At 36.3% G+C, this 16,317-nt stretch overlaps 1 protein-coding gene across 1 annotated transcript; it reads right to left on the bottom strand.

Annotated features, from left to right (window-relative positions):
* Positions 1–3,360: 3,360 nt before the first annotated feature.
* On the bottom strand, positions 3,361–11,055 carry LOC122344656 (phosphatidate cytidylyltransferase 2-like). Its single transcript, XM_043238179.1, is given in 13 exon segments — positions 3,361–3,747; positions 3,947–4,066; positions 4,342–4,433; positions 4,436–4,493; positions 4,683–4,751; positions 5,800–5,887; positions 6,044–6,126; positions 6,365–6,423; positions 7,798–7,937; positions 9,263–9,360; positions 9,695–9,791; positions 9,997–10,136; positions 11,017–11,055. Coding segments are annotated over 13 exon segments (1,191 nt in total). The 3' UTR covers positions 3,361–3,639.
* Positions 11,056–16,317: the final 5,262 nt, after the last annotated feature.

Raw genomic sequence — 16,317 nt, 5'->3', positions numbered from 1 at the left:
GCATGTACTTATATATGTATTGAGCTTTCCTCTTTATTAACTCATTTACAAATGAGCAAATCACTGTACACAAAGCTGCAGGAAAGCACATTTATCTGCCTTATCAAAAAATACAAAACAAAATACAACAGAAATACAGACCATAGTACTTGAAGACAAATAACAACAGCAGCATATTGAGCTGTTGTTGTTCATTTGTTCAACAGAGAGGAGGGTTTTTCTTCTCAGTGGCAAACCAAAAGAGCCTAACACGTTTGAGTGGGTTTAACGTCCGTTTTCACTGGCCGTGAATAAATCGCCAGAAATATGGAAAGCATAACCGCACTGCAGTCAGTTTCTCTCTGACGCTTCAGGAGAGCAACGTTAACATGTGTGCACTTTCTAATAAGTATAACGTGTCCACGAATAACAGAAGTAAAGCGTCACATTAAAACCACCAAAACATTGCAATGAACAACGTTAGTCCGGTTGCACTAGAACTTGTTAACCACACACAAACCCATGGGTTGGCGCCCTCTAGCGGCTAAAAGCCTCAAGCTGTAACATATATAATTTTTTGCGTGCATTTAAGACTTTGATAAATGTGTCTTTATAAATGTTTATTGGTCACCGCACTCAAACGCACGTCTCCTGAAAATCATTGGTTGGCCAGCAACGTGACGGGTTTGTAACTCTCTCTCTGTTGATTATAAAACGTTGTATTTGCTCCGTTCACGTCTGGAGTTTGTACAGTACGCTAATGTTTCAGCACTGGGGCCTATAACACACGGAACGTTCAGATACAGCAAAGAAGAAGAATAGAATAATCTCTACGTCAAACATATACAGTTTATACTCTTATATTCTAATATAACGTGTGTAATTCTCTATAAATTAAGTCATAAAATATCTTAGAAACAAATTTGCACCACTTAACACAGATGGAGATGATGGTTTGTTTACTGAACCGGGAGAGAAAAAAAATACAATTAAAAACACTCGTTGATGGTGGTGATGAAAATACGGAGGGGCAAATATTACACGTGGATTCATGGTCATAATTCTTCGTGTGTGACGCTGTTTATTATTGTTATGTCACTGCTCGGCACTCCATGGCTTTATCCGTCCATCAAAATCATGTGATTAAACAAAAGCATGTTGAAGGACTACAACTCAGGTAATAAGCTGCCTGTTTATCTTTCGAGACCTGTGGGCATTTAAGAAAACATCCTAAATAAAAGGGTTAAAAACAAATTGTACATTTTACATAAGAAAGACTAACATATTTTGACTTGCCCACCATCGATACAGTTTATCAGTTTTGTCGATACACACAGGTCTGAAAGCATGTGCTCATGGATCTTTATTGTTGAATGGCAACGGACTCTACGTACAGACTGTAAACCTGAGCCTCTTAACATCTTCATACAGCTTACTGTATAACATTTCTCCTTTAAAGCTGCTCGATGACACCCTTTAAGGTTTCATTGTGTTAAAATAAATATTGTTTATGGCACAGGTGATTATGACACGCATTTTAGGTGAAGAAAGGAGCTTAAGGAAAACACTACAGTTCTGACCATGTTTTGGTGGAGTTTACACAGCGGATGATGGTAGTAACAAAACAGATGAAACAGAATCAAAAAACAACACACGGTGGTCTCATGCAGTGAACATGGTACAAAACCGGATTAATTCAAAACCAAAACAGTCAATGAGATTTTATGGCCCAGGCTGATCCTTACATGTGACACACATACACTTACACACAAAGCTCGAATAAGATTAGCTTGTAACTGCTCAGTGACAATAGAATACTAAAATCCAACTAGAAATGATAAAATTATGATTTTTAGGCCACATACAGTAATTTTTAAACATTCAGTGCAAAATGTTTGTCAGCATCTCCAAATGGTGTTTTTCAGTGCTGAGTAACAACTAATTATGATTAACTATAGACAACATTAGTTACTTCCTATTTGGCTTACAGGGACCTTTTCTTTGTAATAAACACGAAAACCACGTAATTCTAGCCTGATGTGGCCTAAACGTCCTCTCAGTAACCGAGTACTGACTCAGGTAGTACAGTATCGCAGCTGAACTGTAACAGTCACCACTGACTGGCACGTTTGATATCAATGAACACAATTCTCTTAAATGTAATGTTACAAAAACCCATCACCACGGAAAAATGAATTACGGCACTCTGCAGTGAAAATACAATCTTTTTTGAAACTATGATGGCGTATGGAAACACCCGTTATCAAAAAAACAAACAAAAAGACTAGCCTGAGGTTGAAATGACAGTGTGATGAGCAGTGCATTAAAACAAAATAAAACAAACACTATAAAATATTCAGACGATCTATAGGTACAGAACATTTGTACACAAGTGGAATTGTACAGCTCGATTCACAAAGAACTGTAACAACAATGTCATCTTAATATATATATATATATATATATATATATAATATTCTTTTGTGGTGTAAGAGATAAACATAAAACATTCACAAAAATAAAAAAGGCAAAAACACTGATTTGTACACACACACACACACACACTAATACACACACTCACTCTCTTTCTCGCAAACACACTGAAAATGGAATGACCCAAGATTGTAGTTCAGTTTTCTGTTGTTTCCCTTCTTATGTTCATCATCTCATCTCCCGCTTCCATACATGCCTGGATCTGCTTCTGTTGCACTCTCTGTCCTCCCTCCATTCACAGCCTGCTCCGGTGGGGTGGGCCGAAAAGCTAGGCTGCTTCTTCCAGGGCAGGGAGCAGACCTTTCTCTGTCAGATGAGCCTTGAGCGAGTTAAAGATGTGGAGCTGTTGGTCTGGTCTCAGAGCAAGAAGCTGCTGGATGACTTTAGAGGGTTGGCCCTCTAAATGGCGAAAAAACAAAACACAATATTTCTATGCTCAAGACTCACACACGATACGTATAAATTTGATTATAATTGTACAGGGATTTTACATTGACATTATAAAGACATTGACAATAACAAAAAATAATTGAACAGTAACACAATAATAAAATATAAATGTACAGTCACTCAGTCATCCTCACAAAAACTCAATATAAATAAATATTACATAAAATAAACTAATAAAAATGGACACCTGTGGAATGCTGATATAATAGGCTGACATAATGATAACTATAGGCTAGGTTGCCTTTGACATCAATGAATTATATAACATTATATACAAAAAAAAACAATAGGTTGTTTCAACTTTATGCAGTGGGGTAACAAGTTATTTCAAGGTGAAACAAATATTGTTTTCTACAGTGTAAGCTATATAAATAAGTCCTGAATGTTAGTTCAGTCCTTAACGCATAACCAAAAATAAATAAATAAATAAAATAAATACTATTCTTTCAAACTTCCTATTCATCAAGGTGAAATGTATCACAAATTCCACAAGACATATGTTGCGTTTTCAACATTTCTTGAGCACGATTTCTGAAGGCTCCTGAAAATTCAGCTTTGACATCACATGAATAAAATACATTAAAATACTAAACCTTAATGTTGATCAAGAACCGTTGAATGGTAATGTATGTTATATTATATTAATGGTAATGTATGTTATGATTAGAAGTTGTATACAAACCCATACATAACTGTACCGAAAATTCACTAACAGTCTTACCTGATAAAGCTGGCAATGTAAACATTTACAAATGTGGCCATAAGGTACTGACAGTCGAAGCGATCCATGATTCCTCCATGCCCTGGAATGGTGTTTGCAAAGTCCTGCAGTGATGGGGATCAGAAAGACAGAGTGAGCAGAGTTTAAAACACAGGAAACTCTTCAGCTGCACTGAAGCTCGAAATATGTCTTTCACTGTTACTGCATAGACAGACAACTTAAGCTTCCTTTTGGTAAAGATTGCTGTAGGTAATAGTGAAACCAAGACTGAAGCACTTTTCTTTTGAGATCTGATGATCCCACCTTGATTTTAAAGGCCCTTTTGAAGCCGCTGGCGAAAAAGCCTCCAAAAGGTCCCATGATGGAGGCAAATGCTGACAGAGCAATGCTGTGGATCTGGAATGGGTACAGCTTTACTGTGGTCTAAGAGGAAAATGGAAAAACTGCCTTTATTTGTGTGCAATTTCAAAATACATAAAATGAATTTTCAAAAAATATCATCATCAACAAAACACAGAGTCAAGCAGGGCTGTGACAGATTCACAGAGAGTGGGAAGACAGCAGATGGCTGCTACTGGTAAACAGACACAAAGATCAGAAAAATAACAATAAGAGAGATGGAGTGGACAGACCAAGTGAGAGACATGGGGAGAAAGTGTCTAACAGACGGTGTACGTGTGTGTGTGTGTGTGTTTTACCCAGCCCGTGAGGGACTGCAATACAGGCGGCAGACCATAGTCGTGAAGCTGGAAGAGCTCAGATGGCTCACAGTCTACTGTGAAACTGTTGAGTCATTGTTAAACTCCACAGGACACACAAAGTAGCGGTAACCTGCCATCACGTAGGACAGCTAGAGAAGAGACGAAACAAGATTTGTTATTGTTCAGACACATCGAATTAACTTAAATTAACTTATCAGCGACTTCCAAGGTGTCAATCGAGGCAATAATGATTCTTACGTCACCAAGGTTGCCAAATCTACATGAAAACATTCAGCGAAGACCAGACAAAGAACAGGAAGTGGGTTATTATTACTCACTAAGATTCCAAAAACAATAGTGGCAGAAGAAACCCCGATAAACCCCTCCCACGTCTTCTTAGGAGACAACTGCAGAGAAACAATTCTGGTATTAAGAGAACTGTGCTAAAAATAAACAACATTACACAGAGGACACTGAGAGCAGTTATTTTAGCCACACTCAAAAATGTACGAATGTTACTGCATTACACAAAAACATTAAAAGCAACTGCTTTTTTTTTTTAAAGAGAGATTAATATCAAGCTTGGAGACAAATCAAGCTTAATATTTTGCAAAAAAAATTCTATCAGGATTTTACATCCTAAAACAGCAGTTATACAGTTTAAACATAATAACATTTGCAGATTATTTAATATAGTTTATGTGATAAAATACACATTTTAGGACATTTAACAGAACATTCAATAAAATGAAATTAAAAAAATGAAAGACAATACTGATCAAAAGTGAAAAAACTATGAAACTTATTAGTTAACATTATAGTTAAACATTATATAACATTAAGAATGAGCATGACTTCTGCAGCATTTATTAAGCTAAGTTAATGCTAATTTCAACATTAAATAAATCATTATTAACATGAGTTAATGCATTGTGATCTAACATGAACAAATTATTGTATTTGTATGAATGAACATTAGCTAAGATGAATACTGTAATAAAAGCATTGTTCATTGTTTGTTCATGTTAGTTAATACTAACAATTACTAATACTAATACTAACAATTATTAATGTAACAAACAACACCTTATTGTAAATAACACCTTATAGCATATATAGCAAGGTTTCACAGTTTCCATAAAAACAAAATATGTGCAATTTTATAGCACAATTTTATTTTATATAAAATTCATAAATGCTTCTTGAGTGCCAAATTAGCAAACCCTGGAGTAATGATTGAAAATATAGCTTTGACAAGGAACATACAACCAAAAATAGTTTTTAAAATCATAATAATATTACTGTTTTACTGTAATAGAGCCTTGGTGAGTATAAAGCACTTTAAAAACATTAAAGCATCCTTCTGAATAGTATGCCGCTAAATATTATACCACAATTTTATTATATTTCACATTTGATAAAATATTATTCAACTGGGGTGTTCAAAACACAAACCTTGATGAGAGGGGTGCGACCGAAAAAGAAGCCAAACATGTAAGCCATGATGTCATTACAGATAACACAGGAGATGGGCACAATAAACCTGTGCACACAGAAACAGATATTCTTTAACAAACTGATCAGCTACACCAGAAAAAGCAACTGTGCTGTATCTAATATTGTGGAATGACACTGGATTTAGCAGTTTAAATGTGTAAATACAGGTTTTGATTGTGGTACACAGGAGACGTCATCTTACCAGATCATCCCCTCAAACAGGTTATGAATGATTAAGTGGGACTGAGTCACCACAATAAGCAAGGTCACATGGGTCCAGCCGAACTGGGGAGAGAGAAAGACGGGATGAATAGCTCTATTCACTTCAAATCTGGAACAAAAGACACTGCTATGATATGGAAAAGATAGGAAATGTGTAAGGTCTGTGTCCAAACGCCAGAAAAAGTGACTAACGCATGGGTGTTTGTAGAACGTCTGAGAGAGTATGTCAGAGCGTGTGCACAAAAACACTCTCGAACTTATTCTATAGCCTAAACGAACATTAACACACTCACTCACTCACCATGTAGAACTGTAGGCGGTAGTGCTTTTTCACCAGGCTCAGAACAAACATGCAGAACCCTGGAAAACACACACACACACACACATCTGATAAAACAGACAGTTCTAGTTCCACCAAATGCCATCCCCACATGTCTACAGGACTATTTTAGGCCAGTCACACTGTCACTAATTATGTCCTGTTTGTCAGGAACCAGCCAGTGGCCAAGAAAACCTGTTTAAGCCAAACCAAGACCATGTAACACTGAACAATCTGCAAGGTTTATACATGTTTTACCGTCTGCTGACAGCACATGATAAACTGAGGATCTTGTTTAACTTTACACCAATAAACAATGTTGTTACTCTTTATAAAAACATGTATACAGCAAGCTGTGCTACACAGAAAATGAAACAATTATTCTGGCACATTTCATTCAAAGACAAATAATCAATAGGGTACTCATATGCAACTTTGGTTTTCTTATTTTTATTCTTATCATACATGAATGACAAAATATGATGTCTATGAAGACCAAACAGAATTATATAACATGTAATTGTAAATCATGAATGTATAGAAGTAAATCAATGTAGTTAATATATAAATGAATATATAAATGTAAATTGTAAATGTGTAGTTATAATTCTTAATATATAAATGATTTTTTCATGCTTATTATTGACTGAATAAATTATTCATAATATAAACTACTACATAATATAATTCATGATTAATATTTATATATTTTTTTTTTTATTTATATTTAGACTTACAAGTGTATATTCAGATTCTGATTTACAAATATATATTCCCAATTTACATTTATATATTCAAAGTTTACATAATTATTTCCTGTTTTTGGTGCTTCATACATATAAACTTTTATTTAATATCAATTAATAAATATTATTTTAATTGTGCTCTTCTTATCCTGTTTATATACCTATTTTGATCACACTGCCTATTTTGTTTGGCGTGTATTTTGTTTTCCTTTTCTTTTTTCTTGCTTCGATAAGAACCGTTTAACTATCTGTTTGTATTGTAGCTGTGATAAAATGTTAATGTGTTTTTTCAAAATAATAAGAAAAACATCATGACTTCTCATTTAGCTTCTGACAAAATCTGCTGTTTAGCATCCTTTTTGAAAGAGAAAAAGAGCGAGGTGCACAGACAGGCATAGAGCCTAACCACATCCTGGATTACATTAACTTAACGCTCATGAAAAAACCAACACCGAAAAATCTAAAATCATTACGTCCACATTTCAACTGGTAGCAGCAATCACATGTTGAAGACTGCATCTGATTTTGCTTTCAGCATTCTGTGTGAAACAGTAGTAGTTGTTGGACCGAGCAGTAACAGTAAGAACTATTAGTTCCCAAAGACCTTAAAGCCAGAAACATCAATGGCATATAAAAGTGGCGTGCATGAAGGAAAGATGAGGCTCTAACCTGTGAGGTACAGGGCAAAGGAAATGAAGCGGTGGTATTTGCTGAGGATGCGTAGAGGCTCCTCCCTCTGCACCAGTGTGAAGAAATAGTCTGTTACCGTTTCACCATAGAAGAAGTAGTTCACGCACAACAGGAAGTACCTGTCAAAAACCGTTAAAACTGGCAGTCAGACATTATTTTGACAAAGTCCTTTCACATCCATTCATTAATCAAAGTGCTTCAAATGGTTGTCAAAGTAATTATAATGGGCCGATTTGTTAGGAAATGCAGGAAATGGTTAGACTGTAGCTGAGCAGCAGCTCAAATAGGATCATGACCTTGGGCTACACGGAAGGACTAACAAAGAGAAATGGTTCTACTTATACCCGATTTGCCAAATATCTTATTTACAAAAGCCTAAAAATTAGTTCAAAGAAAAGTTCACCAGTTGAACCGTGGTAAATCAAGAAATGTCATACTCTGCACACAAGACAACTAATGACAATATCGTCGCATTAAGCAACTAAAACCTACGTTTAGACTTATGTAACTAAATATGAGGATGCCCAGTTCTGTTACTGGAGATCCACCCACATGCAAACTTAAAACAGTTTTATCTTTTGATTTTGGACATGAAAATATGACATTTCTTCATAAGAGGTATTTGAAAACCTTCCCAAAGGCCTTAGGATCTCAGATTACTACTTCAGAGTTTCTACATATTGACGTTTGGCATATAGAAACCTGAAGATTTTCCAAACGTTTAAAGGATTAGTTCACCCAAAATGAAAACTGTGTCATTAATTATTCACCCTCGTGTTGTTTCAAACCCGTAAGAACAAAAATTACGATATTTTTGAGGAAATCCGGAGCTAGTCATCAATGCAACTACCACATTCAAGACCAAAAAAAGATAGTAAGGACATTGGAAAAGGAATACTTTTTGTCTTATATTTCTTAAAAAAAAATATCTTCATTTGTGTTCTAAAATGAACGATGGTCAAAAACATGAGGTGAGTAATTAATGATTTAAATGAATACATTTTGGGGTTCTGGGTGAACTGTCGTGGTTAACTCAACACTAAATTCTAAAACTTTACAAATAATTCAGTGGGATTTTCACATTACTTAAACAACCTGGTGAACCTTCTCTTTCGCATCTAAAATGAACTACGCTACAGTTTGACTGTGGTCTAAACCAGAGTGAATTTCCATACCTCTATACAGCTGGTGATAGCATGTATAGCTGGACGAATAAACAAGTGCAGCACTTACTGATTTTAAACAGAAAATGAAAGACCTGGTAAGACATTAAGACAGCCATTTTACGATAAGATGAAAGATGATGATGCTCTCTAATTACAGGCAGCGCACGGTGGGAGAGAGAGACAGAGAGAGATCTGGGGTGACAGATAATGAGAAAAGGGAGAGAGAGAGAGGCAATGGCGTGGAAATGAAGGTGGCAGGTGCATGTCGCGGGTCTCACCAGCTTAGTGTTCTGAACCAGGGCAGGTGGTAAGAGTGATACACGCTGTAACCAATTGTGATGATCTCATGGAAGCACTTGATCTGAACACACAACACCTGTGGAAGACGCACAAAGGACAACAATGAAAAAACCAACAGGCGGCCAACTAGTTCCACCCTGAAGTGCTATTTATAGCTGCTTTTTAAAGCAAGATTCCATCCTGTGTTTTTGCTGCTCTTAACTGGCAGTCAATAACTTAAACAATCTTTTATCAGACGATATCATAAAAATACCTGCAGACCTGCATGAACATTCAGCAAAATGCTGCTGCTTAGCTGAGTAATTTAATATGCATGAATAAAAGCAACAAAGAGACAATATATTGTAGTTTTTAAGTCGTCAGTGAAAGATCTGTTGGTGTTTTACAACAGTAAGAAGAAAAACACTCACAATCATCATCAGCACCATCGGGCCCAGGTAAATAATGATAAAGAAGAAGGAGATCATAGCCAGCGTGAGGATGCCCCTCACCCACCAGTTCTTCCATCTGCAGGAGAGGCAAACACATTAACACAAAGCATATTGGGTGGAAATATAATCTTCTTAATGCGAGCACTAAAAGCTCCAGTGGCCTTTTTATTGAATGAATACTCTGGTGTTCACAGCGACATGCCAGTAATCTGCTGTGGAAAGGGACGCTTTATACACACTTTTTTGTCTGTCATTTTAGTATGAAATTTAGGGATGCTTACCGTGAGGAAAGTCCAGAGAGGGCTTTGTTGAGAACCTCTGGTGTGTCATCGGCAGAAACGGGAACCTCAGGAACCCCAGAGTCTGATTTGGTCTCATTGTCTGAGGCTCCATCTCTCTCCTTGCCCTCTGTTTCAGAGCCCTGGAGACACAAAACACAAGAAACACAAGAAATAAACACAAGATTTAAATGTAATAAGTTGGCTCACTTGCAAAGAATTCTGAATACTAAAGCTACAGTTTGGGCTCATTAAAATCCAAAGATCAATTTCAATTCCAGAATCAAATGCAGGAATTGGATACCAATCAAATATTGTTATTTATTTATTTATTTATTTATTTTTAGGTGGTGAACCTGGCTGTTAAAATGCATTTGACTTTTATATAGGAATCATTCATATTGGAGATTCATTCAAAAACAGTGATTCATCCAGTAACTGAATGATTGATTCATAATTGTTTAGTTGCATAATATTTTTTCTTCAAAACAGTGGCTTTGGTTCAAAACCTCTATTCATTTTATCCATAACTGTGCAAACAGCTCTTAATCAAGTCCACTTTTATGCATCTTTCTTATTTTTGTTCATGGTATTCAGCAGCAGCAGCAATTAAAAGCTTTGCGAAAAAGACACATAATGTGCTTGATATGTAAAAGGTTTTCTTAAATCAAAATTGGAAATCAATAAGAACTGGAACTGATATAATTGAACAACACCCAAAAAAAGAAATAAATTGTTATTTTCAGCAAGAATGCAAAAACAAAACATTATTTACCATTGATAATGATAAGAAACATATCTGAGCAACAAACAAGCATATTAGAATGATTTCTGAAAGATCACGTGACACCAAAGACTGTAACTTCAGCTTTGGATTCACAGAAATTTTAAAGCGTTAAAATAGAAAGTGCTTAATTTAAATTGCACTCGCAACACTATTATTTTACTGTATTTCTGAGCAAGTAAATGCAGCCATCTGTTTCTAGCAGGCCTGTGTGTCTAAGTAGCCTGTTGCACAGTTACAAACGACCTGCCTTCATCCCCATAGCAACAGGCCGTCATCATCAGATGGTCCTGCACCAGTTGGTCGAGCTGTTATTATGATTGTTCCAGAAACCTCTTTCTATCCATCTGACATAGATCATTTGGATCTGATTACAAAGAGCACCCTCAAGCTAAAGTACATTTACGGCTGACACTCATCTGACAGCAAGAGCTGGAGAGATCCAGGAGTTTCCATGGAGACGGACTACATCCTGATATTCAAGACACCAGAGTTAAAAATATCCCCCTCAAACCTCCCACCTCCTCCCCATCTCTCAAATGCTCCGCTGACCGCAAATAGCTCACGAGGAACTGAGGACATCCCACTCTTCCTAAGAGAGACATTTTCAGTCTTCCCACAGGTTTGACCCACACCATCCTAGAGAGCATAACACTTCCGATGAAAAATTATGACGGCTGGTATTAGCTATCTGAAATCAGTGGAACTCACGCCAAATATAACATCGACAAGCCCACAAAAGAGATGAGTGAAGCTGACATTGCTTTTAATGAATGTGATCAATTTAAATGACTTCACTCATCTCTTGTAGACTGCTGATGTTATATTTGTCGGAGTTCCACGTTTCCAGATGGCTAATGGCTGTCCGCCAATTTTCATCAAGTGTTGCTTATACCTGAGACTGGTGTGCGGGTCAACCCGCAGGAAGACTGGTGCTCGTCTCAGGGTATGGGACATCCCCAGTTCCTCGTGAGCTATTTCCAGGTCAGCGGAGCATTTGGAGAGATGGGGAGGAGGTGGGAGGTTTGAGGGGGGTATTTTTAACTCTGTGTCTTGAATACGCAGGATGTAGTCCACTCATGGAAACTCCTGGATCTCCAGCCTGCGCTGGGGATGAGTGTCAGCTGTAAATGTACTTTAGCTGAGGGTGCCTTGTAATCAGATCCAAAACATCTATGTGTCAGATGGATAAAGAGGTTTCTGTCAACTACAATAACAGCTCGACTCAACTGGGCAGGACCTCATCTGATGATGACGGCCTGTTGCTGTGGGGATGAAGGCAGGTCGTTTGCAACTGCAGTCACTTAGACACACAGCCTGCTAGTTAGGATGTATTGCATTTACTTAAGCCAGAAATACAGTAAAATAATAGTGCTGCAAGTGCAATTTAAATTTAAGCATCATTTTAACGCTTAAATTTAATCCAGCCACTACAGTCTGGTGTCACGATCTTCAGAAATCATCTCCTAATATGCTTGTTTGTTGTCTGATATGTTTATCATACCAATGGTAAATAATGTTTTGTTTTTTGCATTCTGCTGAAAATAACAATTTATTTCTTTTTTTGGGTAAATACCAATTATAACAGCCCCAGTTCTTATTGATTTCCAATTTTACTTAAAACTTTATACATCGTAAACACATTATGTGTCTTTTTCGCAAAGTTTTAATTGCTGCTGCTGGAATACCACAACAAACATATATATAAAAGTGATCGACAGACGTTTGCACAGTTCTGATAAATGAATAGAGGTTTTGAACCAGCCACTGTTCTAAGAAAAAATATTATGCAACTAAAACAATTATGATCGAATTATTCAGTTACTGATGTAATCACTGGTTTTGAATGAATGGAATCTCCAATAGAATGATTCCTATATAAAAGCTAAATGCATTTTATAGCCAGGTTCACCACCTAAAAATAAATAAATAAATAAATAATAATATTTGACGGGCATCCAATTCCTGACATTACATTTGATTTAACTAATTGATGTTCGATGGAGCCCAAAACTGTAGCTTTAGTATTCAAATTCTTTGCAAGAGCCAACCATTACATTTAAATCTATTTTGATGTTCATTTTTATGTTTATTTTGTGTTTCAGGTCTCCATGGCTCTAAAACAGGGCAAGGAGAGAGATGGAGCCTCAGACAATGAGACCAAATCAGACTCTAAATTCCTGAGGGTTCCTGCTTGGCCGCATGTGTGACACAATCAGAGGTTCTCAACAAAGCTCCTCTGACTCCTTTCTCACGTGTAAGCATCCTCAAATCTCACTCAAAAATGACAGACAAAAAGTGTGTAAAGGCCCTTCCACAGCAGATTATCAGGTATGTCGCCAGGAACACCAGAGATTCATTCAATAAAAGGCCACTGGAGCTTTTAGTGCTCGAGATTAAGAAGATTATATTTCCACCCAATAGCGCTTTGTGTTAATGTGTTTGGTTTCTCCTGTAGATGAAGAACTGGTGTGTGAGGCATCCTCACGCTGGCTATGATCTCTCTTTCATCATGACTTACCTGGGGCCTCATGAAAATATGATGACTGGAGTGTTTTCTCTTCTACTGCAACACCTGTGCCAGATCTTTCACTGACGTAATTTAAAAACTACAATATATTACCTTTATGCTTTATTCATGCATATTATATTACCTAGCTACAGCAGAATTTTTGCCGAATGTTCAAGGCAGGTCTGCAGGCATTTCTTATGATATCAGTCTGAGAAAAGATTGTATGTTATTGACTGTCAAAGTTAAGAGCAGCAAAAACATGGTGGATGGAATCTGCTTTAAAAAGAAGTTATAAGAAATTTGTGGGTGGAACTAGCTAGCTACCATGGTTTTTCAGTATTGTTGTCTTGTGCGTCTTCTCCACAGGTGTTGTGTGTTCAGGGATCGCTTCCATGAGATCACCATAATTGGTTACAGCGCAAATACTCTCTACCACCTGCCCCTGGTTCAAAGGTCGTTGGTGAGATCTGGCACATGCACTCTGCCACCTTCATTTCCACGCCCATTGCCTCTCCCTCTCTCCTTTTCTCATTAGTCTACACTCCCAGATCTCTCTCTGTCTCTCTCCCACCTGCAAAGTATACTGGCCTGCAATTAAGAGCACTACTATCTTCATCTATCGTAAAATGGCTGTCTTAATGTCTTACCAGGTCTTCATTTTCTGTTTAAAATCAAGTGCAATTGTTTATTCAATAGCTATAAGGCTGCCATCAACAGCTGTAGAGGTAAGGAAATTACCTGGTTTAAACTCACACAGTCAAACTGTAGCATAGTTCATTTTAGATGGTAAAGAGAAGGTCTACTTCAGGTTGTTTGGTTAAGTAATGTGAAAATCCCACCAGAATTATTTGTAGTTTTAGAATTTAGGAAATATTAACTACTTGTTAAATTACTCCAGAACCCCAAAATGTATTATTTAAATCATTAATTACCACCCTCATGTTTCTCACCATCGTCATTTTTAGAATACAAATGAAAGATATTTTTTTAAATATATGACAAAGTATTCCTTTCCAATGTCCTTACTATCTTTTAGCCCAATGTGGGTAGTTGCATTGATGACTAGCCTGATTTCTAAAAATATTTGTAATTTTGTTCTTACGGGTTTGAAATAAATACGAGGTGAAATAATTAACACAGTTTTCATTTTGCACCTAACTTTAAATATTTGGAAAATCTTCAGGTTTCTATATACAACGCTAATATAGAAACCTCAGTTAGTAACTGAGATCCTAAGGCCTTGGGAAGGTCAAAACACTCATGAAGAAGTGTCAGATTTTCATGTCCAAATCAAAAGATAAAACTGTTTTAAGTTTGCAGTGGTGGACTTGTAACAGAACTGGCATCCTCTATATTTAGTTACAAGGCTCAAACGTAGGCTTTAGTTGTTTAAATGCGAAATACATTATTATTAGTTGTCTTGTGGTGCAGAGTATGATACATTTTTGATTTACTCAATGGGTTCAACTGGTGAACTTTTTTGAACTAATTTTTAGCTGTAAACAAGATATTTGCAAATTCGGGTATAAGTAGAAATCCACTTTCTTTGTTAGTCCTTCCAGCCCAAGGTCATGATCCTATTTTGAGCTGCTGCCTGGGCTACAGTCTAAACCATTTCCTGCATTTCCTAAACAAATCGGCTCATTATAATTACTTTGATGTCCATTTGAAGCACTTTGATTAATGAATGGATGTGAAAAGGACTTTGTCGTAAAATAATGTCTGACTGCCAGTTTTAATCTAAGCTTTTGACAGGTACTTTCCCTGTTGTGCTGGAACTACTTCTTTCATGGGTGGAAACTGGTAACAGACTATTTCTTCACACTGGTGCAGAGGGGAGGAGCCCTCTACGCATCCCCTCAGCAAATACCACACCGCCCATTTCCTCTGGCTCTGTACTGGCAGGTTAGAGCCTCATCTTTCCTTCATGCACGCCCATACTTTATATGCCATTGATGCTTGGTTTTAAGGTCTTTGGGAAACTAATAGTTCTTACTGTTACTGCTCGGTCCAACAACTACTACTGTTTCACAGAATGCTGAAAGTGTAATCAGATGCAGCTCTCAAATATGTGATTGCTACTACCAGTTGAAATATGGACGAATGATTTAGATTTTTCGGTGTTGGTTTTTCTATGAGCGCCAGTTAATGTAATCCAGGATGTTAGCTCATGCCTGTCTGTACACCTCGCTCTTTTCTCTTTCAAAAGGATGCTAAACAGCAGATTTTGTCAGAGTTTAAATGAGAAGTCGTCGATGTTTTTTCTATTATTTTTAAAAAGACATTAACATTTATCACAGCTACAATACAAACAGATAGTTAAACGGAATTTATCAAGCAAGAAAGAAAATGAAATCAAAATACACACCAAAACAAAATAGGCAAAGATTTTAAAATAGGTATATAAACAGATAAGAAGAGCACAAATGGTGCACATTTATTAATTGATATTAAATAAAAGCTTATATGTAAGGAAGCACCAAAAACATGAAATAATTATGTAAACTCTGGAATATATAAATGTAAATTGGGAAGATACATTTAAATCAGAATCTGAATATACACTTGTAAGTCTTGGAATATAAAATAAAAATAGCAAATAATCAAGAATTATATTATAGAAGCTTATATTATGAATAATTTATTCAGTCAATAATAAGCATATTAAAAATCATTTATATATTAAGAATTGCAACTACATTTATAATTTACATTTATATCTATTTATATATTAACTACATTGATTTACTTCCTATACATTCATGATTTATAATCATACGTTATATAATTCTTGTTCTTGGTCTTCATAGACACTATATTTTAATGTCCAAATATAAGAATAAAAATAAGAAAACTAAAGTTGCATATGAGTACCCTATTGATTATTTGTCTTTGAATGAAATGCCAGAATAATTGTTTCATTTTCTCTGTGTAGTACAGCTTGCCAGCTATGTTTGGCAGTATACATTGTTTATTGGTGTAAGCAACAAGATCCTCAGTTTATCGTGTGCTGCCGCAGACAAAACAT

The sequence above is a fragment of the Puntigrus tetrazona genome, chromosome 5 (assembly GCF_018831695.1).
Source record: "Puntigrus tetrazona isolate hp1 chromosome 5, ASM1883169v1, whole genome shotgun sequence".
NCBI classification, from domain to species: domain Eukaryota; kingdom Metazoa; phylum Chordata; class Actinopteri; order Cypriniformes; family Cyprinidae; genus Puntigrus; species Puntigrus tetrazona.
This window is presented reverse-complemented; position numbering and strand designations above follow the sequence as displayed.